This window comes from Fonsecaea pedrosoi (assembly GCF_000835455.1).
Source record: "Fonsecaea pedrosoi CBS 271.37 unplaced genomic scaffold supercont1.9, whole genome shotgun sequence".
Lineage (NCBI taxonomy): Eukaryota > Fungi > Ascomycota > Eurotiomycetes > Chaetothyriales > Herpotrichiellaceae > Fonsecaea > Fonsecaea pedrosoi.
In genome coordinates this window covers 18,909-45,926 of record NW_013550607.1, presented here as the reverse complement: position 1 = coordinate 45,926, position 27,018 = coordinate 18,909, and the positions used below count along the sequence as shown (strand labels likewise).

At 51.9% G+C, this 27,018-nt stretch overlaps 9 protein-coding genes across 9 annotated transcripts; 4 read left to right on the top strand and 5 right to left on the bottom strand.

The window, feature by feature from the left end:
- Nucleotides 1-784: 784 nt before the first annotated feature.
- On the bottom strand, nt 785-1,633 carry Z517_12120 (uncharacterized protein; the record flags this gene model as incomplete). The annotated part of the gene is made up of 1 exon (XM_013422534.1): nt 785-1,633. One exon carries the CDS (start codon nt 1,631-1,633, stop codon nt 785-787), a length of 849 nt encoding a protein of 282 aa, XP_013277988.1.
- Nucleotides 1,634-1,918: 285 nt separating this feature from the next.
- On the bottom strand, nt 1,919-3,003 carry Z517_12119 (uncharacterized protein; the record flags this gene model as incomplete). Its single annotated transcript, XM_013422533.1, has 2 exons — nt 1,919-2,918; nt 2,984-3,003. The coding sequence occupies 2 exons, from the start codon at nt 3,001-3,003 to the stop codon at nt 1,919-1,921; spliced, it is 1,020 nt and encodes a 339-aa protein (XP_013277987.1).
- A 466-nt stretch (nt 3,004-3,469) lies between these two features.
- On the top strand, nt 3,470-4,402 carry Z517_12118 (uncharacterized protein; the record flags this gene model as incomplete). The annotated part of the gene is made up of 1 exon (XM_013422532.1): nt 3,470-4,402. The coding sequence occupies one exon, from the start codon at nt 3,470-3,472 to the stop codon at nt 4,400-4,402; it is 933 nt and encodes a 310-aa protein (XP_013277986.1).
- A 3,758-nt stretch (nt 4,403-8,160) lies between these two features.
- On the top strand, nt 8,161-9,078 carry Z517_12117 (uncharacterized protein; the record flags this gene model as incomplete). Its single annotated transcript, XM_013422531.1, has 1 exon — nt 8,161-9,078. The coding sequence occupies one exon, from the start codon at nt 8,161-8,163 to the stop codon at nt 9,076-9,078; it is 918 nt and encodes a 305-aa protein (XP_013277985.1).
- Nucleotides 9,079-10,606: 1,528 nt separating this feature from the next.
- Z517_12116 (uncharacterized protein) lies at nt 10,607-11,996 on the bottom strand (the record flags this gene model as incomplete). Its single annotated transcript, XM_013422530.1, has 3 exons — nt 10,607-11,134; nt 11,197-11,420; nt 11,507-11,996. 3 exons carry the CDS (start codon nt 11,994-11,996, stop codon nt 10,607-10,609), a joined length of 1,242 nt encoding a protein of 413 aa, XP_013277984.1.
- Nucleotides 11,997-12,869: 873 nt separating this feature from the next.
- Z517_12115 (uncharacterized protein) lies at nt 12,870-14,150 on the bottom strand (the record flags this gene model as incomplete). The annotated part of the gene is made up of 1 exon (XM_013422529.1): nt 12,870-14,150. One exon carries the CDS (start codon nt 14,148-14,150, stop codon nt 12,870-12,872), a length of 1,281 nt encoding a protein of 426 aa, XP_013277983.1.
- A 1,248-nt stretch (nt 14,151-15,398) lies between these two features.
- Z517_12114 (uncharacterized protein) lies at nt 15,399-16,445 on the top strand (the record flags this gene model as incomplete). The annotated part of the gene is made up of 1 exon (XM_013422528.1): nt 15,399-16,445. One exon carries the CDS (start codon nt 15,399-15,401, stop codon nt 16,443-16,445), a length of 1,047 nt encoding a protein of 348 aa, XP_013277982.1.
- A 3,299-nt stretch (nt 16,446-19,744) lies between these two features.
- Nucleotides 19,745-21,093, top strand: Z517_12113 (uncharacterized protein; the record flags this gene model as incomplete). The annotated part of the gene is made up of 2 exons (XM_013422527.1): nt 19,745-20,992; nt 21,049-21,093. The coding sequence occupies 2 exons, from the start codon at nt 19,745-19,747 to the stop codon at nt 21,091-21,093; spliced, it is 1,293 nt and encodes a 430-aa protein (XP_013277981.1).
- Nucleotides 21,094-22,278: 1,185 nt separating this feature from the next.
- Nucleotides 22,279-25,858, bottom strand: Z517_12112 (uncharacterized protein; the record flags this gene model as incomplete). Its single annotated transcript, XM_013422526.1, has 2 exons — nt 22,279-23,752; nt 23,811-25,858. 2 exons carry the CDS (start codon nt 25,856-25,858, stop codon nt 22,279-22,281), a joined length of 3,522 nt encoding a protein of 1,173 aa, XP_013277980.1.
- Nucleotides 25,859-27,018: the final 1,160 nt, after the last annotated feature.

Genomic DNA, 27,018 nt, shown 5'->3' with positions numbered 1-27,018 from the left:
GTGATGCCGAGAGGCAAATCCGAACACGCTCGTAAGCGGGCCAATCTTCGGAATAGTCAGAGCGCCGAAGTGCATGGGACGCCTAGGAAACTTGCCTGAAAGCTGCCCTCGGGTGTCAGGTACGACGAGATAGTCAGGTAACACAAGATATCACCAAATAAGTAATCCGGAGACTCGGAGTTAGCGGATGAAGCTGGTGATTGAATGCTTTTTGTGCTCTTCAATGTCGTTTTGCTGCAGGTGATGACGTGAATGAATTGAACCAAAGTCTCTGGGCCAGCCGAGGTCAACTGATTATGCAAATCTGCTGCAAGGTCGTAAAGGTAAAGGAGATCGTGAGGTGACGCCAAAGTAAAAGAGATTCCTTGATCGACCTGAGGTAGTTGGTTGCACCTCAGTCAATGCCGTCCTTGAGTATTTGTAGCAATCGCACATGCCAGATGAAAATATCCCTTTGGGGCTGGGGGTGATCCGGCCGGGCGTGTCTTGGTGCTGAGACAGGCACGTGGGGATTTGCTGTGGGCTTTGATCAACCACACGACCGCCCCCGTATCTCGTAGAGCTCCCTAGGCTCCCTAGATCCTCCAAAGTGGGCACCTAAAGTATCAACTATCGGCCCCTGAACCACCAATACTTAAGCCTAGAAGGCTGCCACAAACAGGCGGTTGCACACCGATAAGTCTGTTTCCCATCCCCACTTCCTTTACCTCACCACTGTTTGGTGTCAGTCAGCCGCCCACTTTGTGACGGTTTCAGCCTTCACACACTGGCAAAACTTGTAACATCATCGATCCTGTCGCCAGCTTTCATCCTTAATCACTCGAGCTTCCAGAGCGTTCCTGATCACATCCAGCACACAGATAACCGAGTTGTTCCCAGTTGCACCGTCTGTTCCATTCATGGTAACATCGCTGTTCGACTGTTTGTTTGCTTGTCTGTCACTGGTGCTGGCGATGGAATTGGCGACAAAGGAGTGACCAAGAACTGCTAAGCGAGCAGTGTGTGCTGCTTGTTGCCAACCTTCAATGCTGAACTTGCCTTCACTCTCCATCAACAGCATCGTGCCGTCTTTTTTATAGGCAAACGCATGCAAGCTAGCGCATTTCTTGCGCTGCAAGACTCCTGGGTTGATGATCATTTGTCCACTGTCCCGATTGATGCCAATGAGAGTGGCAGCCACCAATGTTTCCATCTGCACAGCTGCGTCTAGACACCCAAGGATGGCAGCATTCAGTGCCGAAGTAAGCAAGTCGAGATAAGTCTCACCTTGCCCTGCCCCTCTGACTCCACCAGGTAGGCTCTCGTCACCTTCAACAGACAAGACTTGAAGGGTGACCTGCAGCATGGTCCGTGGAGTCTCCTGGCCAAGTACAATAGCTTGGAGCGTCCGTTTGATGAGTTCTTCGACATGTCGTTCTTTGACCATTCCGACACCATTGTGAGGTCTGAGATTGACTTCAACTAAGGTTGACTCTGGAATTTCATCAGATCGGTATGGTACCTCAACCGGGTAATTGACGCCGGCGATAATTTTGTAGCCCTGGCCTGGGGCGCTGTATGTTGCTGACCCGTCTGCATTGACCAATGTGTGCAGGACTGCCTGAGGAGGCTCGTTAATGACTAGAGGAGCCATGGTGGCAACAGAATCCGCGCAAACATCTGACGGAACAAAGTTCGTGACAAGTTGAAGGATTTTATATTGACCGGGTCGGGTCGTGCCAAGAATTCTTAGCGCAAGGCTCCGAGGACAAAGGAGATGATGGTGAGGGCATGTGCCTTACACATTTTATATCAGAAGGTACGTGACAACAGCGAATGTCGCTTATGGGACAGATAGAATTTGGACTGGAAGATACAGCTTGAATAAGGGGTTTGAACTTTTCATACAGAACCTCCTGAATGTTAAAGGAGGAGCGGTTCAATCAGGCAGTGCCCTCATCACACCTTCGAAAGCTACCAACGCCATCGCATTCGCGGGAAATGCCCGGAGAAAGCAAGGCACAAAGCCCCTCCAGTAACCCCTCCATCCGGATTCTCTATACACAGTAACAGCCGCATCCTTCCAGTGTTTGAAGCGAGGAGTGCCGTCATTAAGAGCACCTCCCAAAGGATCTGTCATGATTCGTTGTTTGACCACGTCTGAAGGGTAGGACGTCAGCCAGAAAACCTGTGCCGACATCCCGCCGGCCCAGAAGTTGACTGCAGGAGTGGATAGAGTTGTGTGTTTCTTGAACCAGGTCGTCAGGATATCGTAGCTGCCCCACCAAAAGAAGAAGAATGAGCGGAAGATTAATGTTGAGAACAAGCCGTGATAGAGGCCAGCAATACCGTGGGAACGGAGAATCTTTCTCGTGCAGTCTATGGGACCGCTGTACATCCTGTCCTTCTTCTTCGCGGCGTATTGAATCTGTAGCCTTGCCTTGACATGTTCAACGGGCGCAGCGATAAAAGAAACGGTAGCGCCCGCCATGGTTCCTGCGATCCCGTGTCCAAAAGCAGGCAATTTCTCGTGTGAGAGCTCTGAGGCGCTCTTCCCGGGCCGGAAAGCAGGATTGGCAAATATGTTTTCAAGCAACAGCCTGCGGTAAACTGTCAAGCTCCCCAACATGACAGAGTCCATGGCCATCCATCCTAGCAGTGGCGGAGTTGCGCCCTTGTAGATTCCTGCAATTCCCTCTCTTCTTAGGGTCTGTAACAGACAGTCTAGCGGCCCCTTGAATTGTGACTTCTGCGAAGTCTGCAATCGAACCTTGACTGTGTCGAAAGGGTGGCCGACAGAGAGCTTCGCTATACCCGAGAAGACTCCTGCGACGAAGCCTTTGTAGTTCTTTGCGAGCGACTTTGTTCGCGACTCGTGGTGGGCCTGCTCGGGTTGGCGCAAAACGTCGGTGACGGTACCCTTGTGATCATGTTGAGGCCTGACTCGCGGTGAGCATGCGAAAAGAATGATGACGAGGCGATGATGTTGTTCATCTATACTTACGTGCTGAAACTTTCTGACATACTGATGAAAATATGCGGTCTCGGTCGAATATCGACTTCAGAGAGCCGCAGGCGCTGTCGCAGTCATTATTGAAGTCTATCCGCTTACCTGGATCCCACAAACAGGCAGAACAATCGACGAGTGGTTCTCGGTCACATTCTTTTTAAGGCCAGAGAGATAGAGTAGAGAAGAAGAAGATGATGATGATGATCGGGGATGATTTAGCCTCTCCGACTCGCTGCCGAAGCTGTGGATCTGTACCACCCGAGGGCATTAATGAACAAAATAATTTGGTGTGGGCTTAATCAAAAGCTTGCCTGTCGCTGTCCCTACTGGACCCGCGGTTATAGTGCCAGCAGATCGCCACTATGTTGGATCTCCTTCGCCATGACTGGGCTCCTTGTTCAGTTGCTACCATCTGGATATCCCTAGATCTCGGACTCTATATCTAGCAGGCCATCTCGCGAACCCGGTGGCACAGCTGTTATGGAGAAATCCCCAGTTGAAAGCGCACCCACGAAAGTGTGGACCACGCTCATTACCAACACCAAGTACCTCTCGGGCCTCCTCACTCTCGAGTACTCCTTGAAGAAAGCTGGTTCGCGGTATCCTCTGGTCGCACTTTACACTGACACATTTCCTCCCGAAGGCCTGCAAGCTCTCAAGAAGAGAGGTATACCGGCTAAACACATCCCTTACCTCCTGCCGTCCGTCCCCAAAGAGTACGCCAACGATCCCCGTTTCTACGACTGCTGGAGCAAATTGACCCCGTTCAGCCTCACCGAGTATGATCGGTTGGTACAACTGGACAGTGACATGCTGGTTCTGAAGAATATGGATGAACTGATGGAGCTGGAGCTGGATCCGCCTGGGATGAATGGCGAGGGAAAAAGGGTGTACGCCGCAAGCCATGCTTGTGCATGTAATCCTCTAAACAAACCGCACTATCCCAAGCATTGGATCCCAGAGAACTGCGGGTTCACATCCCAACACAATACCCCAGACGATGCTCAGATTCATGGGCCCCCTCCCACTGCGGGGATAGGGTCCCCCAATGGCGGCCTCGTTGTGTGCAATCCTAGCCAAGGCATTTATGACAAAATCCTCAATGCGATGAAAAATGGCGACTTGACCTCGAGCTATGACTTTGCCGACCAGAGCTTACTTGGCGACCAGTTCTATGGTCGCTGGGTTGGGTTGCCGTATGTCTACAACGCTCTGAAGACGTTGAGGTGGAAAGGAGTCCATGACGCCATATGGCGCGACGATCAGGTGAAGAATGTCCATTTCATCCTGAGTCCAAAGCCCTGGGATGAGAAACTTGAAGACATTCAGGACGAAACACACAGGTGGTGGCATCGCATCAATGACGAGAGACTGACGCATGAAAAGTCCCAGGGGATTAGTGATGGATTTTAGAGCAAGACAGGCTATTGATGAGGATTGACGTACTGTGAATTATTGGATCTACGACTGAGACACTAAGGCGGACAGACTGATAGACTGATAGAACAGGCTTGGGCACTGATCACTGACAGCGGCGCAAAGGCCCAGCACTTCCTGGCTCACCATTCATCCTTTTAGGGGGCCATGTGCGTTAGCGTCACGGTTTAGAGCTTGACTTCTCGGTTGTAGAGGACAGGTATAAGCCGCGTGGAGCAAGAGAAGGCTCAAGCTAAACGCCTCGCTTTTGGATGAGTCTTGATGGACACCGGCCAGGTGATAGACTGCTGCCAAACGGGCTGATATGCCAGCCTTCCACAATCGATAGCAGTCGGAAAACCTGGTGTCGTCTTGCTCGCAAAATATACGGTTATCACCAAACTCTTATCAATATCTGCCGACAGTGGCTCATTTCGTGGTCGGTGCGGAATCGATTTAGTAGAGTGGTGGAAATCCCCTGAGTAGCGACGAAGACAGACTGCTCAATATTTGGGGCAAACAAGCTTCTCAGTAACCATGGCTTCTTTCTGACAGGGAGATTCGCTTACAGCTCGTCTGCCTGTGTTTCCAGCTTGCGATATCAACTCTTTCTAGGTAAGCGATATTTTCAACATCATCTGAAACACGGCGGGAGCCTGCAACCAAGATTCTGCAATCTCCTACCCATTGATAACCAGATGAGTCGTGGCGTCCTTCTGGTGCCGTACAAGGACGCCCTCCCGACGGCAGCAAAGACTCGCCCACAGATCGAAGTCTTGAAGGCAGATGTGGACACAGTCGTTCGCACCAGCTAGCTATCCATCGATGCCGGACGAACGCCACGACAGTTGACATGAGACAATTCCAAGGCACTTGGCCTCTGGGGTCCTGTTTCGATGAAAGGGAGAAACAAGTTCATCGAGAGCCAGGCGTCCGAGAAAGACTGGTGATAGTGGTAAAGGGCCGCTTGGGGCGTGGAGGCGAGGCTGGAGGATCCGCTCATGTTCCTGACATCTCTCTACATTTGCCGATGAGTATTGTCAGAGGCCCAACATCAGAAAACTCAGCGACCCACGCGTCATAACTTGAATCGACGGCGCCGCCGATGGCCAGTGCCCAGATGTTACCAATCAAAAGATAGGTAGAAAGAAAAGAGCTAGGAATGGTGCCGGATGGCTCTGTGTCATTGACTCATTGGTGGAATATGAGGAAATACTCGGAAATCTTTTGTATGTTTTTTCTCTCTCTTCTCCACGGCCTAACCATAGATTGTCTTCGAGACTGATGAGGCTGAAGGATTTCAAGGAACACTGATAGTTCGGGCCCTGGAATGGTGTTGACCTCGCTACGTGTCGTGGCCAGCGCTCAAAAACTCAGGAGGCAAAGGACGATGGGATAGCAAGTTACTCACCGATTCAACAGACCGCCTGCTTCTTTGACTGCCACACATACCTTCTGTTGGTATCAGGGTTGGTTGCTCTGAATCCCCGAACAAAGTTGGTCGCAGAGGTCGGGTGGCAAATGTAGAAACGTAGAGGGTAGAAGACGGATCATCATCTCCCGAGTACATAGAACGCAGAGGGTTACAGTGGGCAGACAAGACAAAGGTAGTGTTGTCAAACACCTGTGGGTGACATCCATCACTCCATCGACGATTCGAGAACGAAAGAGAAGCCCAGGCTTGCTTTCCCCCCATTCATTGTGACTTTCCAACTCGGTCAACTCGCACCAGGTCCAGAGCACGCGACATGGCCATTCCATGCACGGTCGACACACCGTCACCGACAAATCTTCTCAATGAACCTGAGGGGTTTCACTTCCTTCTCTCCCACGAACATGAGTTCGATAGAAATGCACCGCATGGCACTCATCTGACCTAGCAGTCCCTCGGAACTCTGCAGCTAGGCTGGCATTTCCTCGATGCCACCCAACCAGCAAATATTTCGAACACACAATGAGTGCTAGATGGTCAGAAGAGAGTCGGGTTACTGACAAACCTTGCCGATGCATCCGCGGGCTGTTACTCCGTCGTCGAGCAATGATTGCGCAGCTGAGGTCTCCTGCCATGCCTAGTGGTCCCGGCGCAGGGCCCCAGAGCTCAAGAGGAGGCCGTCTATAAACTGACTGGTGGAAGGCTCTTTCTGGACCACGCGATGAGGGAGAAATACATCAGGAAAGAGGAGGTGCTGGGCAGCGGATGAAGGCTTCGAAACCAATGGTCGTGCCGCTTCACCTCCACTTGCGTCCTTTCATCAGTCCATCGGAATCTGCAGTCAGAAGTCGATGCCGATGAGCACCCCACGCCTAGATCCTCTTCTTCCAACGATCTCCTCCTGACGAGCGGCAGAAATATCACCAATTCAGACTGCGCGAGGAAATTCCCAAACTATCAGTGGCTAGAATTCAAGGCAACGGTCAGCATTTCTGCTCGATTTTTTTCCCACTCCAATGGCTCCGTGCAACGTGGAGGTACAGACTGCGAATGATGACTGCGCCGGCGCAGCTCATGGTGCCAGATTGCTGTGAGAGGACTCTCGCAACTGGGCTTCCCCGTCTGCACGCTCTCCCAATTCGCAGCCCCAAGATCAGCACCTCCGCCCAATGTCAGCTACAGTTGGCGGTGGGGCGCGGGCCAGAAAGCAATGAGACCTGCAGGCTGGGAAAATGGATCAACGAGGCAAAAAAGGCGGATTGACCTACTTGCTAGAACGGGCACCGCAAGGACGGCCGACTGAGGCAATTGGGGCGGGCGCCACCGAGATGAAACCACCTGTAACAGGGCGAGGAACCGTCGCATCGGCCAGTCAGCGACGGCCTGTAGCCGACCATCTCTCACACTGGCTCGTTTCCCCTGCTTCCTCGGGCGTTGAGGTCCGCAGTCCCGTTCCACAAGGTGCCTGCATTGGCCCAAGCACCAATCCAAAAATGCCGAAGATGGACTCCTACTCAGCACCGTCGCATGCACCTCGACCGCCCGCTCGAGCCCGGCTTCCTAGCTACAACATTGTTCGAGCCATGCGTTTTCTTCGCATACGTCGTCCTTTGCAGCTCGAATCTGAGGCGAGATGGAGAGGGATTCTGCATCATGCAGCTGGACCGAAGTCTTGCCTGTGAAAGGCTAGCTAGTCCGCCTCTTCCAGCCTTCGACTCTCCCTCATTTTTCGCGCAATTCTGGCATGAGGATATCACCACTCTGCCCACCACAGGCCCTCTTTCTTTACCTGTCACATTCCCACTACTTCACACCGCAAGTACCAGCCGTACTTTTTTGTTTTTTTACAAAGCTCTCAGATCCATTTCTGATCACTCTTGTCACAACTATTTCTTCCTCTTTCATCTCATGCACGTTTCCTTTCTCCGACGTGAGACAGAATCTGTCACCCATGAAGTGCAACAGCGAGAATAACAAAACCGACGGGGTCTCGAAAGTATTTCGACGTCACGCCTAGCATCTATTGAGACTTGCTTTGTGTGACCTCTGTGCTTCTTTTGAGTCCCGCAATTGCAGTGTACATTGAGTGTACACTTGTTCTAGACGTTGACACAGACGCTTCACCGCTTTCTTCGTACCTGAGCCCTTCCTTCTGTGCCTGATTTTGTGAAGCAAGACGCTTGCACCACCTCTGTGACCTGGGCAATCGGTGCATAAAGATTTGACCTGCTCCACGCCACGCAACACAGGGACGAAAATATCATCTGGCCATTCAAAGGAACATCTCGAGCCTCGAAATCCGCTTTCCACTCACCTCCAAGCAATGTGTGTGCGTACGAAGACCTCGTACGGTTGCGGATGCGAATACAAGACCACCGCCAAGTGCCACTCTTCCCATTGTCTAGGTCTCGAGAGATATCATTACCCCAAGAGTGGTGACTGCCGAGCCTGCAAAGAAGCGGGCAGCGCAGTAACACGAGGGCGAGACGGTCAAGGCAGATATGGACAAGAAATCAACAGGCGAAGACACTCGAGGGAAGATGATGAAGCTTCGATCGACGAGCTGCCGGGCAACGATGAAGTTGGCGACGGAATCAGTCCGTGGGCGCCTCCATCAGCGCGAGAAAAGGAATGGAACAGCCATTCCAGGCAAAAGGCGGACGATGCCTGGTTGCAGGAGCACGCAGAGCGAAACCTAGATCTACAAAGCATCCGGGAGTCTCTGCCGGATAGTCCTCCTTCTGGTCGCGGATCCCCAACCCATCATCCTTCTCGTCGACAGCATACCCGGATCTACTTGGTGGATGATGATGTTCACTACGCTCGTGGGGACAGCCATGAGAGACGTCATCGGCACGAGGAATCGGGCAGAAGTCTTCCTGTCGAAATACGCAGCAGAAGCGCCTACCGTCGACGGAGACAGGACAGTCAAGACAGTTTCGACAGTCTTCGCAGCTCCCGCTCATCGGCTCGAAAGCATACTCCTGCGCCCACCACTTACACGGCGTACGAGTACAATGATGTCCACGATTCGGGATATGGTGGCTCATATGGCTCTCGGGCATCCAATGGATACCGTGGAGCAAAAACCGAACCCTACGCCTACCCTCCATCATCTCCACCGCCACGCGTCGTGAGCATCAAATCACCCTCACCTCACTCTTATACCCCTTACGGCATCGGCCCAGTTAATATTGTCACACGCGCCCCGATGTACGGGTACAGCCCCCCAAGGTATTGATTCGGCAGGAACGAAGGATTTTTTTGGTGTTTGCAGCAATGCATTGATTCCCCAGGCGTTTTTGAGCCTCAGGCAAGGCTGCACAAGGCATCACGTGGTCTTTGCATTGATGCAGGCCATTGAGCATCAGTCCCTGCAAGCTTGTTCCAGTCAAGAATATACAATATTCAGCAATGCAATGCATGCCAAGATGCTAACCGGCAGGCATCTGTGGGCTCCAGGAGAGTTTGGTTATCCATTAACATTCTATGTGTGGAAAGGCATCCAGGTTGGTGTTTGGTCGGAGGAGACACCGGTGTCTCTGATGTATGATTGTTACAACGAGGGATGGACGATATGAATGAAGCGAACGAGTGAACGACGGTGGACGGAACGGACTTTTATCCGGGGGGGGGGGGGGGGGTGTTTGAGCTAAGGATACAGGACACGGCGTCTGAGAAGATTTTTGGGGGGACGCCACCGCAAGAGGAGGAGGAACTTCGGAGGCTATAGTCAGTACTTCTGTGTGGTTCTGGAGAGGTACTTTGTGACTTGTATCTATTACATTTTCCGGAACAATGTTGACATGGTCTTTTGCTGCGTATCGTTCACTGTTATCCGTCGAGGATGGATTTTCCGATTCTTTGGATATGCGGTGCGTCTACAGACAGGGACCAAATACGTAAAATATGCCTCACTAGCCTAAAAAGAGACACGCAGTAAGTTTGCTGCAAGTGCCCAGGGCGAAGGAACTGACATCTTAGCTCCCACTCTCTCTGTATCTCTGTCTCGCCCGCGCGCGGATGGATGTCCTCCACCCAACCGTTCCTTGGTGGTCCACCGACCTCAGCTGCCCGATGACTTGGAAGTACTCGTGCGATGGATGCCCAGCCAGGTAGGTAATCGGCCAGTCCTTGGTTGGGGGCGTTAGCCAGCTGAGGAATTCCAACATTACGAACCTGTCACGAGAACGCAAAAGCGAGGGGCGAGGAGGGTGGCTGTGTACCTACAGGAATGCATCTCGCATCACCCGCCCATCCGCCCGCCATACTATCCTGGGTATTTAATTCCCTTTTAATAACAAGATATTCACTCACAAGAGCTTTTGGGTGGTAGGTTCCTGTTCCCGAGTGAAATGCACTTTCGTTTAATGTGTACTGCAGGGAATCAAATTACCACCAGCCACCACCGCCCTTGAACTACTTGGTATTCAGCTTGATTATTGTGTAGATGACGCTTGGCCGGCCTGTTTGAAACCCCGTTCGCCGGAAACGTATTACTTATTATTATTCTGACGGATTTCCCAGGCGGGACGACTCTGCTCGATCTTCCTCTCCGAGTTTGCAGTCCATGTAAGATTTGGACCTCGTGCTTTGTTTGTCATGCAGCACAAAGCGTGGAGCAAGCAGAATCAGTAGACTGGCGAGCCAACCTCCACTGCAAACAACTCCTCAGCAACCTAGAAACACTGACTTTCTGACACTCCCATGTGCTCACCCATTGGCAGCGTCCACACGAATGGGCCTATTTTGCTTGTTGCAGGAGGCCTTCAGCAAAACTCCTTCTCTGACACAATGGCCTTTTCGTTCTCATACTCGCTGCCTCTCAACGTGCTCGAGTCTCCCATACTCTCCCCATCCTTTTCTTTCGGCAGACCATGCTTTTTAATGGCGGCCTTCAACTTGGCACAGCGTCCACGTTGCGTCTCCTCAAACTTTGCCTTGCGGTCCTTGCTCTCCTGCGCAAATTTGGCCGCCCAATCGATCTTCTTGACCTTGCCGTCCTTTCCGTCGACGACGACGTCGCCCGAAGGGACCCATTCCGACGACTTACCCATGGACGTGATGTCGCCGAGCTTGGCCACGCCGTGACCCACGGTCTTGAGCGCTAGACCAATCCCCGTCATGGCGGAACCTGCGGTACGCAGCGGGAATTTAGCGAACCGCAGGTGACGTGATTCCTTGACTTGAACCATCGGCATGCGCGGGAGGGCTTTGACGTCTCCTGGTTTGAGGGCAAGAACCCAATCCCAGGTGTACTGCGAGGTGTCACCGCGGTATTGGAAGTAGAAATTTCCCTATGCAGCAGCTATGGTCAGTTCCCCGCGAGGAAACGTGACTGGAGCGTCGTTGAACTCACCATGCCTGACTTGTCGGCCACGGTCCATTGGAGACGTTGGGTGTTCGGAACCACGACGGGCTTCGTAATGATGACAACAACGAACTGGATCTTGGCATCCATCGGGCGGCTCTTGGTGTCGGCGATTGGGCAGTATGCGTAGTCGGCGAAATTACGCTTATCGACGGCGAGCAATCTGGCGCGTGGGATGAGGTGGACGTGCTCGGCCGGGGACAAGACAGTGACTGAAAGCGACGCGGATATATGTAAGTTCAAAGCCAGTATACGAAAAAAAAATCGATTGTAAGGGGAGCGGCGGGGAGGTCCATACATAGCCATTGGTAGATCTCTTGCGCGACTTCCTTGACGGTCATATTTGTGATACCCAGCTCTAGATGATTCGGGCCCCATTTGGCCTTCTCCTTCTTCTTTGTCCCGTCCTGAAGATAAAGATTCACGCTGGCAAAGTTGCGTCCACCCTTGATAGCCTGCTCGCGGAACTTCGTGGCAGTCTCGAGCTTATCAGCAGTCTTAGAGTCGGCGAGATGCTCCGTAATGAGAAAAACGTTCTGGCCGGCGCTGAAGGTGTCGTCCTTGAGCATATCAAGACAGACAGCCATCTTCTCAGTCTCCGATTCTTGCGTCGAGGAGAGGTCACCGTCGTGCCGGGTGTGATGGGAGACGATACAGTCACCAATCAAGTCCTGGAGACTGGTGGCATGGGGGGTGTTGGTTGTCGGATCATTCACATAGATCCATGGGTGTCTGGACAGCGGTGGAGGTGTGGTGAAGCTCAAGAATCTGTTGGATTTCTTCCCCATCTTGGTTGAGGTTCCCGGGGGATGGAGGGGTTCTGCGATAGGGTTGCTGTGAGGGAGGGGTTACAAACCGACAGTGAGGGTTAGACGTGGTGTAAGGACAGAAAAAACCGGGACCGAGATGTGCTCGAGGGAGCTTTGCAGAAACTTAACACTGGCCTGACCAAACACTTCACATAGTTACAAAGGAAGAAGTGAGAGTGAAGACGAAAGGTGAAGTGGTCAAAAGATGAGGGAGCACCTCAGTTCAACACTGGATGGAACTCAAGGAGGGGTTTGCCTCGTTGGTCGGGATGCCAATTGTCTCTTTGATGAGCTAGTGGGACGTTGGCTGTGACTGGCATTTGGGAACCAGGCAAGGCTGAAAAGCAACCGTTCAAATCGTCTGTCAATCATTGCCCAGAAGAAGCTGTGCGCATACTGGACTGCACCACAATATTAGCTAGCACATGTGAACCACGGCAAAGTTAAGACTACGCGGATCACCACATCCTTGTAGCACGGTCTGGTCAGGCAGATTCTCAGAGTCTCGTCTCCATGAGGCGAGGCGTCCGCATGTCCAAGCTTCCCCAGCCCCTCTCCTCTTCTTGTGATAGTCAAGACCCCTCATCCCCTTCAGTGTTGGTCGGAGCTGGTTTCGTCGTTTGGGCCAATAGTACCAGGGCCAGCAAGAACTGAGGATGTGTTCCAAAGGAAGCGCTCGGAGAAAATCAAGAGTTGACGGTAACCGGTCAGAGCTCGCCCAGTGTCTCCACATCACCTGTTGGACCAACCATTTGCTGCCTGGCCGCGGTATAGCTTCTGACTGTTTGATTCGCCCATTCCCTCACCACACAGTGGCGTGTTCGTGGCCCTGCAGATGCACCCGCGGGCCTCTCAATCAAAAGGTATTGGGCGGAGTGCGCCCGACGTGCCCATGCGCTTCCTCATTTCTTCGCCTGCTGCTACCGTGCTGGGCACCTTTATACCACAGCAGTCGCCCCAGTAGTCGGGCTCGTGCCCATATTCCTTCACATGCTGCATTCTCTGCGCCTGAGCCCGCAGTGTCTCCTCGTCCAGTTGGCCCATATCCTCAGTGCCCGGGATTAGGCCTCCAAATAGAAAGTGCTGCATGATGGGCAACTTGCCTAGCACTTCCTTGACGAACATCTTTCTCATGCCGTCTTCCACCTTTTGCCAGCTCTTTGCCCCCGAGATATCGTCTAGCATGGGGCTGTGCCAGCGCAGTCCCTTGACAGTCTTGACGCTATCCACCCATCGGACTTGGTTGAGGTATATGTAGTCGTCGCCTTCCTCGTCCAGAACAACATTGTTGTGGATCGACCTGGGCGTGATATACGGGTGCCCGACGAGCTGGCTTGCTCCAAACAAGAAGGGCAAGAATTGATAGTCGTCAAGGCCCCAAACTCCATGGCTTCCTGCAGGTTCCAAGTAGTATGTGCCCTGGATCTTTCGCATGAGGTTCAGGTATCGGACGAAAGTGTGCAGTACGATTGCCTGAAAGTCTTCTCGTTCGATCTGCTTCAGCTGGTATAGACACAGTAACCACATCATGAAATTCAGCTCGTGCCCCGACCCATAATCAAGTCGCTCCTCAGAACCAAATGAGTTGATCAGATAGACAGATATCTCTTTGATGGCATCCTCATTATGCAGCCCCAATATGTCCTTGTGTATTCTGTCCACATCTCTTACAATGGCTTTGTGCAAACTGCGAAAGACCGGATTGCCAAATCTCGATCCCGTGTCGAGAGGCGGATACTGTTTTAACATTCCTTCCAGGTGGTCAAGCACGGCATCGAGGTTCTTGATGGTGGTTGACAAATTCTGAGTGTCCAGCGCGGAAATTCGACGGCCGCGAACGCAATCAGCGAGGGTAAAGATCCATGCCAGTATCAGCACGTAGGTTGATGAGGCGAGGAACTTTTCATGGTCACCCGGCGACAGGATTCTCTTGACTGGCGTGGTGAAATGTATAGATCCGATCAACGGAGGAGCGGGTAATGTAGGTGTTTGGGGGGCAAGTTCTGATGAGCTAGATTGCTGAGCAGACTTTCTTCGAGAACCAGGAATCAACTTTGGAATTGTATGAGGCGCCCTTCCGTGCCCGCCGTCGGCGTCGGCATTGATGTCTTTGGATGATACCTCCAACGTCATGGTGAGCTAAGGCATTTGGAACAACAGAGCAAGCAGGAATGAGACCCTAGAGTTCGTTTTGCTGGCCATATTAAGCATTGTCAGAAGGGGGGAATTTCGCGGGTGGCGTGAAAGCTGTAAGCGGGCCCACCAACACCCGGGAATTGCTTGAGGATTTTACCCCGCGACTGTACTTAACGGCGGCAAGGTGACATACACGAATAGTGTTGGCTGAAATCCCATGCTACATATCTGATATCTGTCCGCCTTGACTTTGGTAAACCCCAAAATCTAATGGTCTTTATAGAGATTCTCGACACGATGCCATAGACCTTCTCTCTGAAGAGTGTACCTCGTACCCTCTATGGCAAAATCCCACCCCCAATCACGCAAAACATGCTGCCGTCGATAGTGTCGAGGCGAGGATCTTTAAATATCATCTTAACTACAATGTTAGGCAGTTATTTCCTAGAGAGATTGTTGGATGGGGTTTTGAAGGTGTCCAGTTGGGTATTCTTCGTGATGCTCGCCTGAAGTAGGCGTGGTAGATATCACAGTACCTAACCTAGCCAGGTCTATTCGGCAAGGTGCTCCCCGTGTCCCCGAAGTGCAGCGAAATCCGCGGCAGTGTTCCTGCACCTGCTCACAGGCTTGCGTGCTGCTTCCCCATCAAAAGAGCATCCGCTAGTGGGCGAAACTTACATAACAAAATGATATCATCGCTGCAGACACACCGCCTAAAGGTACGCTATGCGTGTTATTCGCTGGACAGGCACAACAGGTCTGGCCGGCCCTGGGTACCCACGTACCCTACGAGTACTCCGCAGGATGACAGTTTCAAACTATCAAAGACCAGGAGCTCTTGTCCCGAAAGTCTCGACCGCTGAAGCTTGTGCCAAAACACACTTCACCACAATGCTGTCGTGCTCCCTTATCTCTATCACGCCATAACCTGGACTCTTGCACAACACTCACAGCTTACGCCATTTTGCCAACTGCCCCGAAATATTCCCCCCAAGACTCCATGATCGAAGCTCATTCGCTCTAGTGAGCTCCCTGGAACAGTCTCTTCACTTCGGGACTGTGAATAACTAACTATTGGTTCTACTCCCCACAGCTCAATATCTCCCAGTCTCCCAGTACCGGAAGAGCTATCGGTCTCACATTCCAAGGACCACTAACTAGAATCGTGATCCAGACTCGTTGATATGAACCATCCCGGTTCCGAGGCTGCGGATACCATATGTTTCCCCACCAAGCTATGAGGCCATGGCAGCGCTGAAGCACGACGATAATGGTGACCCAGAATCCCTCTCTTCTTCTTCAGACATAACTGCAGAGTCTGCAGCGCAGTCGCTTCCTCCGAGGCGGCAATCTAGCATTCGATTTTCTGAGAGTACCAAGTCGCATTCTCAAACACCCATGTCATCCTATCGTCGAAACCCCAGCGAGTCGGACGAGATCACTCCCATTCGAACGGCGAACGGACAGTCGGATCGACGGTATAACACCACCGACGAAGGGACTCCCCAAAGCACCCTAGGTTCTTCAACCCTCGGCTCCTCCACCCTTGCAGGCTCCGGGCCGGAGGACGATCAAGATGATGGGCAGAAAGACTCCAAACATTTCTGGGCACCACAGTGGTTGAAAAAAATTCCTGAAAAATATGGTTCGGTCACATTGGAGAATAAGGGATCTGTGGCCCGGGACCATCTTGCTCTAGAGAGAACCTTCCTCGCCTGGCTGAGGACCAGCCTAGCCTTTGCGAGCATCGGCATTGCCATTACCCAGCTCTTTCGCCTCAACACCACGATCCAGAGTCGCAGTGAGTCTCTCAGCATACGACAAACGATACCCCTTTCGCCCCTTGTTGGACACTCCATGCCAGCCGAGCTACTGCCATTTCTCCAACAGTTGGCAGCATCAGTTGCTGAAACGCCACCGTCGAATCCGACCCTCGGTCCTACTCTCCTAGACCAACTACTTCTCCTTCCGCCACGCGGGCTAGGCAAAGCTGATACTGTCAATGACTATTCGAGCGAAAATGGCGCGGAGACCATCGCATTAAATAACATTGCTGCCACGAAACTGCGCCATGTCGGAAAGCCGCTTGGAGCCACATTCATTGCCATATCGATTGTGATTCTGTTTATCGGCTTCCATCGCTACTTTGAAGCCCAGCACTGGATTATTCGCGGCAAATTTCCAGCAAGCCGAGGAAGCATCTTTGCTGTGTCTTTTATCACGGGTTCCCTCATCATTGCGAGTTTCGTCGTGGTGCTCGCGATCTCTTCGACAAGTTCTGAGAAAAAGTAATACCAGGTCATGTGTTATATGGTAGGATGGCACCAGGTCAAATCCTTGTTTTCCTGTTTCTGATGGATCGGAGCATTGCTGGACGCGTTGTTTTGGCCACTGACGAACCGCGAGCGCCGGAGTTCCAGTTTTGTTCAGCTTCGTTGGGAACCCTGATACTTTTTGATTGGAATAAAAAAAGCCAGAGTGGGCTTAACTTTGTCACTCCTGCGAGGTTAATAAAAGGAGTTTCTCAGAGGCATTGCCACATTAATATCCGCAAAATGGTGGAGATGGACGTTTATTTTCCGGTGCAGCTACAACAAGTCGCTTTGGCTCGACCACGGCATGTCCTTCCGCGTGTGTAGAATACACGTACAGGACATGGGAATTTGATGACCAGTGCCTGGTACAGTAGATGGCGGCATTCGTGGGTAGGCAAACAGGCACGGAGTATCTGATCCGTAAGGTAAGGAGTTTTCATATTCAGATAACTATAGGCCTTCGTCGTCCTACTTACAATCACGGAATCTTGAACTACTGTACTGCGATAAAATGCGCAACAACTAGGTCTCCCATGCACAATGTAGTCGTAAGCGCACAACTCGTCAGGGGACGTAGCACGTACGTATACCTCATATGAGTACTTATACACGTAAGCAGTCACTAGATCGACCATCAGCGTCAGCCAGCCCCTACCGAACTGTGGCGCGGTAGGCGAGAAAGGCGTGTGGCTCGGAAGATTTCTCAGCTATGAAGTTGCTGCAAGTCATCACGATCCCTCCTCGCTTGGTATCTTGGCTTTGGGGGCTCATGGATTTCCAGCCACCATGTATTGTTTCCTTCCACGGTCTCCACGATTACGAGTACTCGGAGTTGTGTGCCGGCATGCTCGTGCGCGGAAGGGTAAAGTGCTCGCATGCGTGCACAAGATTGCAGGATCAGGCAAGTTCGGGAGGGTGAAACAAGACAGGCTACATGGCGTCTGGGAGGCTTTCTGAAGCCGCTTGATAAGGTTGTGCCACTTTGCGGTTGTGGTTGGGTGACAATCGATAAGGGCCAATACCGCCACATCTTAGGGGCTTCATTTCAGTGAAGGCCGCCAATGACCTTTCTCAGATCAAAGTTTTGAGGCGTTCCTGGTGCTGTTTGACTGTTTGACCTTGGGGCAGTCCCGCGATTTCTCAGAGTACCGAGTACTTCGTATGTACAGTATCCCCTTCTACCCCCGCTGATTCCAGAAACTAAACTCCTTAGTGAAGGCCACGATAAAAACGTGCGGTGGCTTTAGGGAGCTTGAAAACCGTTGTCGTAGCCACGCTTTGTGAATATTCGAGGTCGCAGCGACGCAAGGACCTCGTACACACTTGATAGAACCAGGGTACGGTTCTTTGCAAACAGTTGGTACTCCGTGCAAGTACGTAGCCTGTGTCATTCAACCCCACTCTAATCATACGTAGGTTCTCATCCTCTCCAACGAGATCCAGTGTGGAGAACGGAGGTCTTGGTTCCATCGCCAGACGCGTGGTCAATAATGGCCTCTGTAACCCGTCAATCACCTTGTAGTACTGGGGAGCAGAAATCGACTGGCTAATATTTTTGATTTGGGCAAGGGTGTCATCTAAGTCTCACAAGGAACTGGCTGCCTGGATGTAAGTCGCACAGCTTAGGCAATAGAAATAGCCACAAACGGATGGATGTTTTATGTCCTTGACGAAGTTGGAGCTGCCTGGGATCAGAGTCGTGCCCGAATTGCAGGCTCCAATAGACCATCCATATTATCCAGAGCTCCATTCTGTGCGGGTCTGTTCATTCCAGGTTTTAGGCATACAAGCACTTCCTTGCTCGCGCTGTTGCCATGTTGAGTGGTAGAAAGTGGATTGAACAACTGGTCCCAGTGGAAGAAACTGTACCGAGTACTGCCACAATCTCACGTATCCGGTCACACATCCAAGTATTGCTTGTGGTATAACTTCCCCAGATAGGTCCGCTTGTGTGCGAGTAGAGTAACCATTGTCTCAAAGATATTTTGTGCCCGCAAGCAAGTCTCTCGGCAGTTACGAGTACTTGGTTCGAAGATATGTGCTAAGATGTCCAGTTCTTGCCGTGTCCCAGTATCTTTTCGATCGTTTGCCAGTAGGAGATTGGGGGTATAGGAAGCGAGTCCTTCGTAGAGTGCATGCGTACAACGAGAGAGTAGAGGTTGCGTGGCCTCTATCTCGGGCTGCTTTGATCTAGGCTGTGGAGGAGCGTAGCAATGTCTCTGCGAGGATGATTAGCTTCCTTATCGCGAGCACAATCATTCATAGGCTCGTTTCTCCCCTTAACACCACGACCTTTTTATCACCACTTTCGCCTGACCATTGTATCCACGTTGAAAAATCAAGGCCATTGCCAACGGTCTGAAGGCGGCTGTTGTTGGCCTCTGGACGGCCGTTGCTGTGTTCACATTCGTTTGTCTGTAGTCAAAGTCCCAAGCCAATGACAGTATCACGAGGTAGGGATAGCCAGCTGCATGATGGGACAAAATAACTTTAGATCCTAAACTAGCTTTGTTAGCTGGCGATCGAGGGCGCTCCTAGTGGGGCTGCAATTTCTTTATGGTGCAATCCTCGTGCAGTCCTTTGAACCTCCAGGGGTTGCCAATGGACAGGTGCAGGGATGAGCTCCAGGCTTTACCTGTTCCTGAGCGGCAACTGGGCCACCCCCAGACACAAAGGAATCACCCCCGAGAGATCATGGCGCCCAGGATTGCGTCTGTCGTCTCCCCTTTCCCTTTTCTTTTCCAACCTGCATAACGAGCTCGTTCCATTGTAGACCTAACTGAACACTGCATTTTCACTCTTGTTCACCACGACTGTCCTTCTTTTGTCCTCTACTCATCCTCTCTCCGTCACCCTCGGTCGACTCACGTTCATTACCAGAGAGACATTTCTCTCGTTCGCTCCTTTTGCACAGAATCTTCGATCGAACCGCAAGCCTCCCTTCGGATCCCTCGCTTCGAAAATCACCAGTGAGCACTCGAGCCTCCGCGTCCAACATTCCAGCACTGATCATATGAGTCTCTGGCTTTGTATGCCCTCCTGACCTGCAAACGGCCTCGAACCGCCCCTTGCTTTATTCGCCTCTTTCACGGGCAAATTCATTCTCAAATATTGGAATCAGACAAAGAACTAACACGCGGGTCGTGCATACACACAGGGTCGTCAGGCTTGATCTTTTTCAGTCTCACATAGCATACATTTATCACGCTCCCTATCATAGCCGGTCTTTGACAGACTGTTGCGGACACCCTTTTCGAGAACCACACCGGAGTCAATATGAGGTTCTCATCGGTTGCCTTGACGGCAGTCGCTGCCTCTGCCACCCTCGCCCAACCTCACGTTCATAAACATCGACACGTGCATGAGCACAAGGAGCGTGATGTGACCGAGACTGCCTGGACAGCAGGCCCGACTGCCTACATCTATATGCTCAATGGAAAACAGCTCTCGGCCGGAGAGGTGTGCGAAGGGCTAGAGGATAACGAACTGAAGTTTGTGGATGGTCAAGATCCCGGTGTTTGCTCGCAGGTTTCAACCACTGCCAGCACCTCTTCGACTTCCTCGACTTCCACGGAATCGAGCACGATCCCTTCAACCACCACTACCTGGTCGGCAGCTGCCTCTTCCTCTCCACCAGCCGAGTTCTTCCAAAAGCCATCCTCGGCCGCTTGGCCAAGCCCAAGCGATTCTGCCAGTTCTAGCTCTGCTCCTCAGTCTTCTTCCGTGTCCTCGGGCGGCGCTGGTATCACTGCTGAATTCCCGGATGGTCAACTCGATTGCAGCACTTTCCCCTCCGACTATGGCGCCATTCCTCTGAACTACCTCGGAATGAAAGGCTGGTCTGGATTGCAAGCGGTCTCTATCGCTGGCGGATTTGTGAATCATATTGTGACGGGTATATCGGGCGAGTCTTGCTCAGAGGGAATGATGTGCTCCTACGCTTGCCCTCCAGGCTACCAGAAATCTCAATGGCCCTCCACCCAAGGTGCTACAGGTCAATCCGTCGGCGGCCTTTCTTGCTCGGGCGGCAAGCTTCATCTGACCAATCCAGGTCTCTCAAAAAGCCTCTGCATTCCTGGCGTTGGTGGCGTCCAAGCTACCAACAACGCAGGCGGTGTCGTTGCTATCTGCCGTACAGATTATCCTGGGACCGAATCCGAAACCATCCCAGTTGAACTCCAGTCTGGCGAAACAGAGCAGTTAACTGTTCCCGATGCTGCCACCTACTACGAATGGCAAGGACAATCAACTTCGGCCCAGTATTATCTGAACCCTATTGGAGTGTCTGCTTCTCAAGGTTGCCAATGGGGATCACCTGGACAAAACATTGGTAACTATGCTCCCATCAACTTTGGCGTGGGTGCCAAAGGAGGCATTACTTGGCTATCGATCTTCCAAAACTCCCCAACAACCAATGCCCAATATCAAGGCACTGTTGAGTTGAAGGGCAATTTGTCCGGATCTTGCAAATACTCAAACGGGCAATATTGTGGCGCTAGTGGATGCAACTCGCAAGGATGCACTGTAAGTCAACTCTCCAATTCTCTCTTAGACACTGAGTGAGGCTAACCTCGTCACAGGTCTCCGTCATATCGGGCACTGCTACCTATGTCATCTCCGACTGAGCAAAGCATCGGAACAATATCTCCCTGTACATGTTACGATATTCTTTGCTTTCGTATCGCGTATCACACCTGGCGTTGACGTCTGGTTTTCCCTTGCTCATTTTTCATTGTTGGTTTAGAGCGTGGTGGGACCTTCAGGATCTACAGTGGTCAATGATGTCTTGTTGGATATTTGGTATATCGAGAGAGCGGACCTCTTGGGGCAGGTGGATTGAAATGTGCCACGGCAATGTCCTTGCTCGGCTTGAGCGTCCGCCACACGTGGGATAGTATCAAATCTGGTCGGCTCCGTCTCCGTGTACAAGAGACCCCATTCTGCTGGAGATGGAACAGAAGGAATGTCATCAGGGACGAATCGTGGTTGCTTGATGTTGACTCATATTTTCTGCGAGACAAGCGAGGCACAGGCGACTGTGGAATAAAGGGCAAATGGAACTAATCGCAGGAAGATTTGGTCCGATTGAAGATGTGACGACTGACTACCTCTACTTGGTCAAATCTTTGATCAGCTTCGGTGTCATTTGCCTCTCTACACACGTCTAGTTTGAATATCAGTATCAGGTACTTGGAAAACGGATCAGCCTGATGTAAGGAACCTCGAGTTGGAACAGGAGTCTCACAGCCTGGTTCGACCGATGTATCTCCTGTTCCAGTATCCAACAAGCTTGTCTGGATGTAGCAATAGTGTACAAATACTACTAGAGGTGTTTCATGCTCGCAACTGCGAGTAGTAAACATATTACACGTGATTTACCCGGACAGCGCGAGCGTGTCGAAGTTAGTTTTGTTTGTTATTGATGTGCAAGGAGATGCAAATCCCTGGGAGCCACGCGTGGGTCTGGAATCTCTTCAAATCTTTCAATCTCATCCTGAGACGATCACAGTCCCCGCTTGCTCAAATCACATCCGCTAGTCGACGACCGTTTCCCTAAGGATTTCAATCCTTGGGACGAGGGCTTATGAGTACTCGTAGGTACCCATATGGCCATATGGAGCGATAATCAACAGTCGGACATTGCATCCAAATCGGGAGGTCCTGTCAACAGCATCTGATCTTCCCTGGCTTGTGCTGTGAGGAACCTCGTACTCGTAGAGAAGAACCACAACATCACCAACTAATGATCGACACCCTTCTACCAGCTACGAGTTCAACTAGCAGGTTGACGGCCGACTCTCAAATACCTCTCACACTAACTTTGGGAGAACTTGCAGGACAAGAGTCCACTCTCTCTCCCGGCACAGAACCTGATCTTCCTCCTCTGTGCTGGGGCCACACGCCGCAGTTCCCACCCCCGCGACGTCTGCGTCGAGCCGCCAAAGGGCCCCTTTCCTCCGCTTGCCTGGCTCGAGTAGGTCGCACGGGTGTTTTGCCATCTCGACCGTGACCGCGTCGTAGAGTTGCGTGGAAAACTGCATGTGAGGGCTATCGCGCTTAGGTGTGCCGGGGAGATACGTCGCGCGGAGGACGGGGAAACGACTTGTTGGAACTGGTGTCCTTTTCCCACCAGCGACGTCGCGACCGGCTTCCTCGCCGCCATCGTCTCCAGTGACTGTGGTGGGAGCGGCATCAGCTGATATTGCTGCCGCGACCGTGCACCATCGGACATCACACCGATTCCCATTCTCTTGTGGCACCTCATAGTGCTCCGCCATGTCATCGATGTTATATTGCCAGATACCTATCTGCTGAGAGAGGTACTTGTCGTTGTATGATTCCAACGGCCCGCGGCCAAACCATTTGACATGTTTATATTCTGGAGCGAGTTGGATGGAATGCCCGACCCGAGGGAGATTGCCGGGATGCGAGCCACGTGGTATAAGACGCGTGTGGATTTGTATTGTCAGCCCAGTCTGTGTACCTGCGGCGGAGGAGGTGCTGTTGGGGTCACTCGACCCCGACCGAGGGCTCGAAACGGTACTGATTGTGTAGGTAGTCATGGCGTCGAAATGCCAGGCCTGACTCGGCGGAGCGAGCGCATGTTCGGCCTCCAAAGTCACCGCCGAAACCTCCACGCTTCCGTTGGCCGGGGATGTATGGATCGACGTCGAGTTAGTCAGGCTCGAGGGCACGCACGCTTTGAAACTCTTCAATCGACTTGTCATCATATGTAACCCGTATCTTTTCCATTCATCCGACTGCCATGCGTTGTCATTGTCCGTCGGCGGCCGCCAGAAGTCCAGGGACAACAGCGGCGAGGGTGAAGCTGGGTTGTGGCTCTCAACACGCGTATCGGCAAGGAGTGGATTCGAGTTATGGATCAGCGAGGAGAGTTGGCCGCGGACCCGGTCAAAGGTTACGGTGGTCGAGGAGTTGCAGATTTTGTACTCCAGGCTGGTTGCGGAGAATGTGAGCGATGGTTTGCTGGAGGACGCTGGTGTAGATGTAGGCGTTCCTGAGTTGCTTCCATGCTTCGAGGAGATGGTGCTGGCGTGGGATGGCGCGGGATCTGTGGCAAGCGCTCGCAGTGGACTCTGAAACCAGGCTATCATCTGGCCGGCCTTTGCCCATGGGGTATCCCTTTTCAACCGAAAGGTAACCGTGAGATAGCGTTCGTGGGCATCCTTATTATTGAAGATATCTTGTGGCAGATGAATTCTACCCTGCTCCCCAGGAGAGACCAGAGGAATGGCCAACACCCCGGCAGCAATGAGATTAGAGCTATGCACGAACTCGTCAGGTATAGTATCGTCTGAATCGAAGACAGGGTAGAACAAACCTCTCACCATGTTCTTGAACTTTGTACTCTGCTCTGACATGCTCCAATCCGATGAAATCGTAGTGATTATGGACAACAAGATCCTGCCCGTCAAGCACGGCCTCGATTGGCTCGTATATCTTCCTCAGTTCTACCAAACCCCGTGAGGGCGTATGGTCACTGTGGCAGAGGCCATCCATGACAAAAGTACCATCGTTCGGCACGTCACCAAAATCGCCGCCATGCGCATAGTATTTTTTACCGTCGACATCTTCTTTCCACAGTCCATGATTCGCCCATTCCCAGATGAACCCTCCTTGAAGCCGTCTCTGTGAACGGAAAAGGGACCGGTAGGTGTCCAAAAGCCCGGGACCATTGCCCATTGCATGAGCATATTCGCATAGTATGATGGGCTTTTCGAAATCATCACCCTCGGACTCTGCTTCTCTCTGCAAGTCAGCAGGAGACGTGTACATGTGTGAAATCATGTCGGTCGTTCTGGCTTGCCAGTCTGGCTCGTAGTGTATCAGGCGGCTGGGATCGCGTTTCTTCGTCCACTTGGACATAGCAGCATGATTCCGGCCATAGAATGCTTCATTTCCCAGCGACCAGATGATAACGCTTGGATGGTTCTTGTCACGTTCGACCAATTGATACATACGGTCGAGATACGCAGACTCCCACTCAACGTTGTCCGAAGTGTAATCTGCGGCGTCCTTCGATGTACGCTGCACCTTTTCCTCATAGTTTAGACCTTCGAGGTTGAGCTCTGAAGCCGCCGCAGTTGCGAAGCCGTGGCATTCGAGATCTGCTTCATCGATGACCCACAAACCGAGCTCGTCGCAGAGCCCAGGCAGACTCGGATGAGAAGGGTAGTGGGAACAGCGCACTGCATTGATATTGTGGTTCTTCATTAGAAGAAGATCGCGACGGACCCAGTCGGATGAAACTGCACGGCCGAGGTGCGGATGGTTGTCATGGCGGTTGGAACCCTGGAATAGAATGGCTTTCCCGTTGACGCGGATGTTGCCATTTTTGACCTCAACGGAGCGAAAACCCACTGCGTGGTTGATGGAATGAATCGCGTTAGCACCGCCCATAGCGGACGAAATGCGTATCTCTAGGGTGTAGAGATAAGGCGTCTCTGCAGTCCATTTGTGTGGGTTCGGGACTTTGATCGAATGTGAGTACGTTGTAGATTTTGACGAAAGGGGAATGTGCTTCTCTTTCGTGATAAGTTTGCCGTTAGTATCTCTGAGGTCTAATGACAGGAGGCATTCATCTTGTAAAACCAAGTCGATGTCAACGTCCAGTGCTGCATCTTCGTACTTTTCGTCAAGCTGCGTCTTGATAAAGAAATCCTCGATTCGCGCCCGGCCTGGAAGCGCTATGAGGTGAACATCGCGAAAGATACCGGAAAGCCACCATTGATCTTGATCCTCAATATAGCTTCCGGAGCACCATTGAAGAACTTTGACCAGAATATGATTGGGCTTGCCTCTTCGTACATGCTTCGTGATGTCGAATTCTGCTGGGTTCCTACTTCCTTGAGCATAGCCGACCTCCACTCCATTCAACCACAAATAGAAGGCGCTATCTACGCCGTCGAACCTCAGTCTCAGCTGGCTGTCCTCGCTGAAAGTGGAGGGTAAGCTAAAGACTCGACAGTACGTCCCAGTGGGATTCTCCGTTGGTGCGTCAGGTGGACAGACGGGAAAGGGATAGACAATGTTGGTATAATGAGGTCTGCCATAACCCTGCAATTGCCAATGGCCGGGAACATCGATGGGTGCCCAAGCGACATCCTGTGTTTCGGGCTCAAAAGGGGATCGGCTGCTGAATGTTTTACAATCAGGCGCCTGCTGGGGAGTTTGAGAGTAATTGAAAGCCCATTTCCCGTTCAAACAGACCGCCGTGTCCGGAAGATAGTAGGATCGAGGGGCGAGACGGTTGCGTTGAAAGATTTTCTGATTGCACCAATCTGGAGTCGATTGATTCTGTGCTTGTATTGGCGTAGTATGGGCCCTCTCCATTGTGCGGTTTCCTTCATCATCGTCTACCAGCTGCATCTTCAAAGACAATGAACCGTCAAGTGTGCGGAGAGGTAGCTATCCTGGCAGTGTTGTGTCCCCAGACAAGTGCCAGCGAACTTGACAAAGTCGCGCAAATCAATTTGGTGAGACCGGGCGGAGATCGCCAGGCCATTCACCGAGTACGTGACGACCAATCCGAAGGAGTTCTCACAACACATGAGAAAATGCGGGGTTCGTAAGGCTGAGCATCGGAATTCATTCCTTCTTCGCATATAACGAGGCTGCAGCCTTGTGCATGTTACGTAAGTGAGATCAAGACTGCGCCAATAAAATCCTTCCGCCATGGGTGTCATCAGGGCCAGAAACTTGACATTCCAGACGGGACATATGGTATGTACTGGCAGTTCATGTTGCGGCAACGTCTGGGCAATGACATGACTGCTACAACAGTGGGAGCCGACTGGAAGAAGGGCATGTAAAGCGCCTGTATGGGACTTCCGGAAACCCACTTTTGTCCCTACGACCATCGCTGTGGTCATTCTCACGGATATGGGGAAATTTCTCTGGTAAGAAACAGCAAGACGGTATTTCTGAGGCATCTGCCAGGTGACATAAACCCTGCTATCCACTCACCATCAAACAGATGGAGTAGTCTGGTCAGGAATAGGGTGTGTTGAACCCCAGGTTTGCCCTCATTCACCAGGTCAACCGCAGGGAATTGCTCCCGCCGCCATTTCCAAAGCCAGGATATTACCAGAGACTAAAACCCGTTGACGCAAAGTTGATCGTCGTGTAAACCAGAAAAGGATCCAACAACGACACAGTGAGGGTGGCCAAGTCAGTTTGACGTCAGAATCAAGGAACAGAACATCAACTGGAAAGATCCCACATTCTCTCTGCTGCATCGAGGTTAGCGATGCCCAGGTCGACAAGTCTGTTAAGAGCATGGCCCATCTTTGGAAGTGGTCCACCTCGACCGGTTACGATCGACAGCTACTTTGCACTTGTACAAGCATGATTTCGAAAATGAGGGGCATGCAGAAGGGGCGGAAGTGGGAGCCCCGGAAGTGTTCTGGCAGCTTCTTTTACTTCCGGTTCTTGGGCGGATTTCTGCACATGTGAGTGCTATGCTCCACCGAGTGCCAAGCCTTGATGCCCACGTGCCCAGTCCGTCCGATATTTCCCGACAACCACCG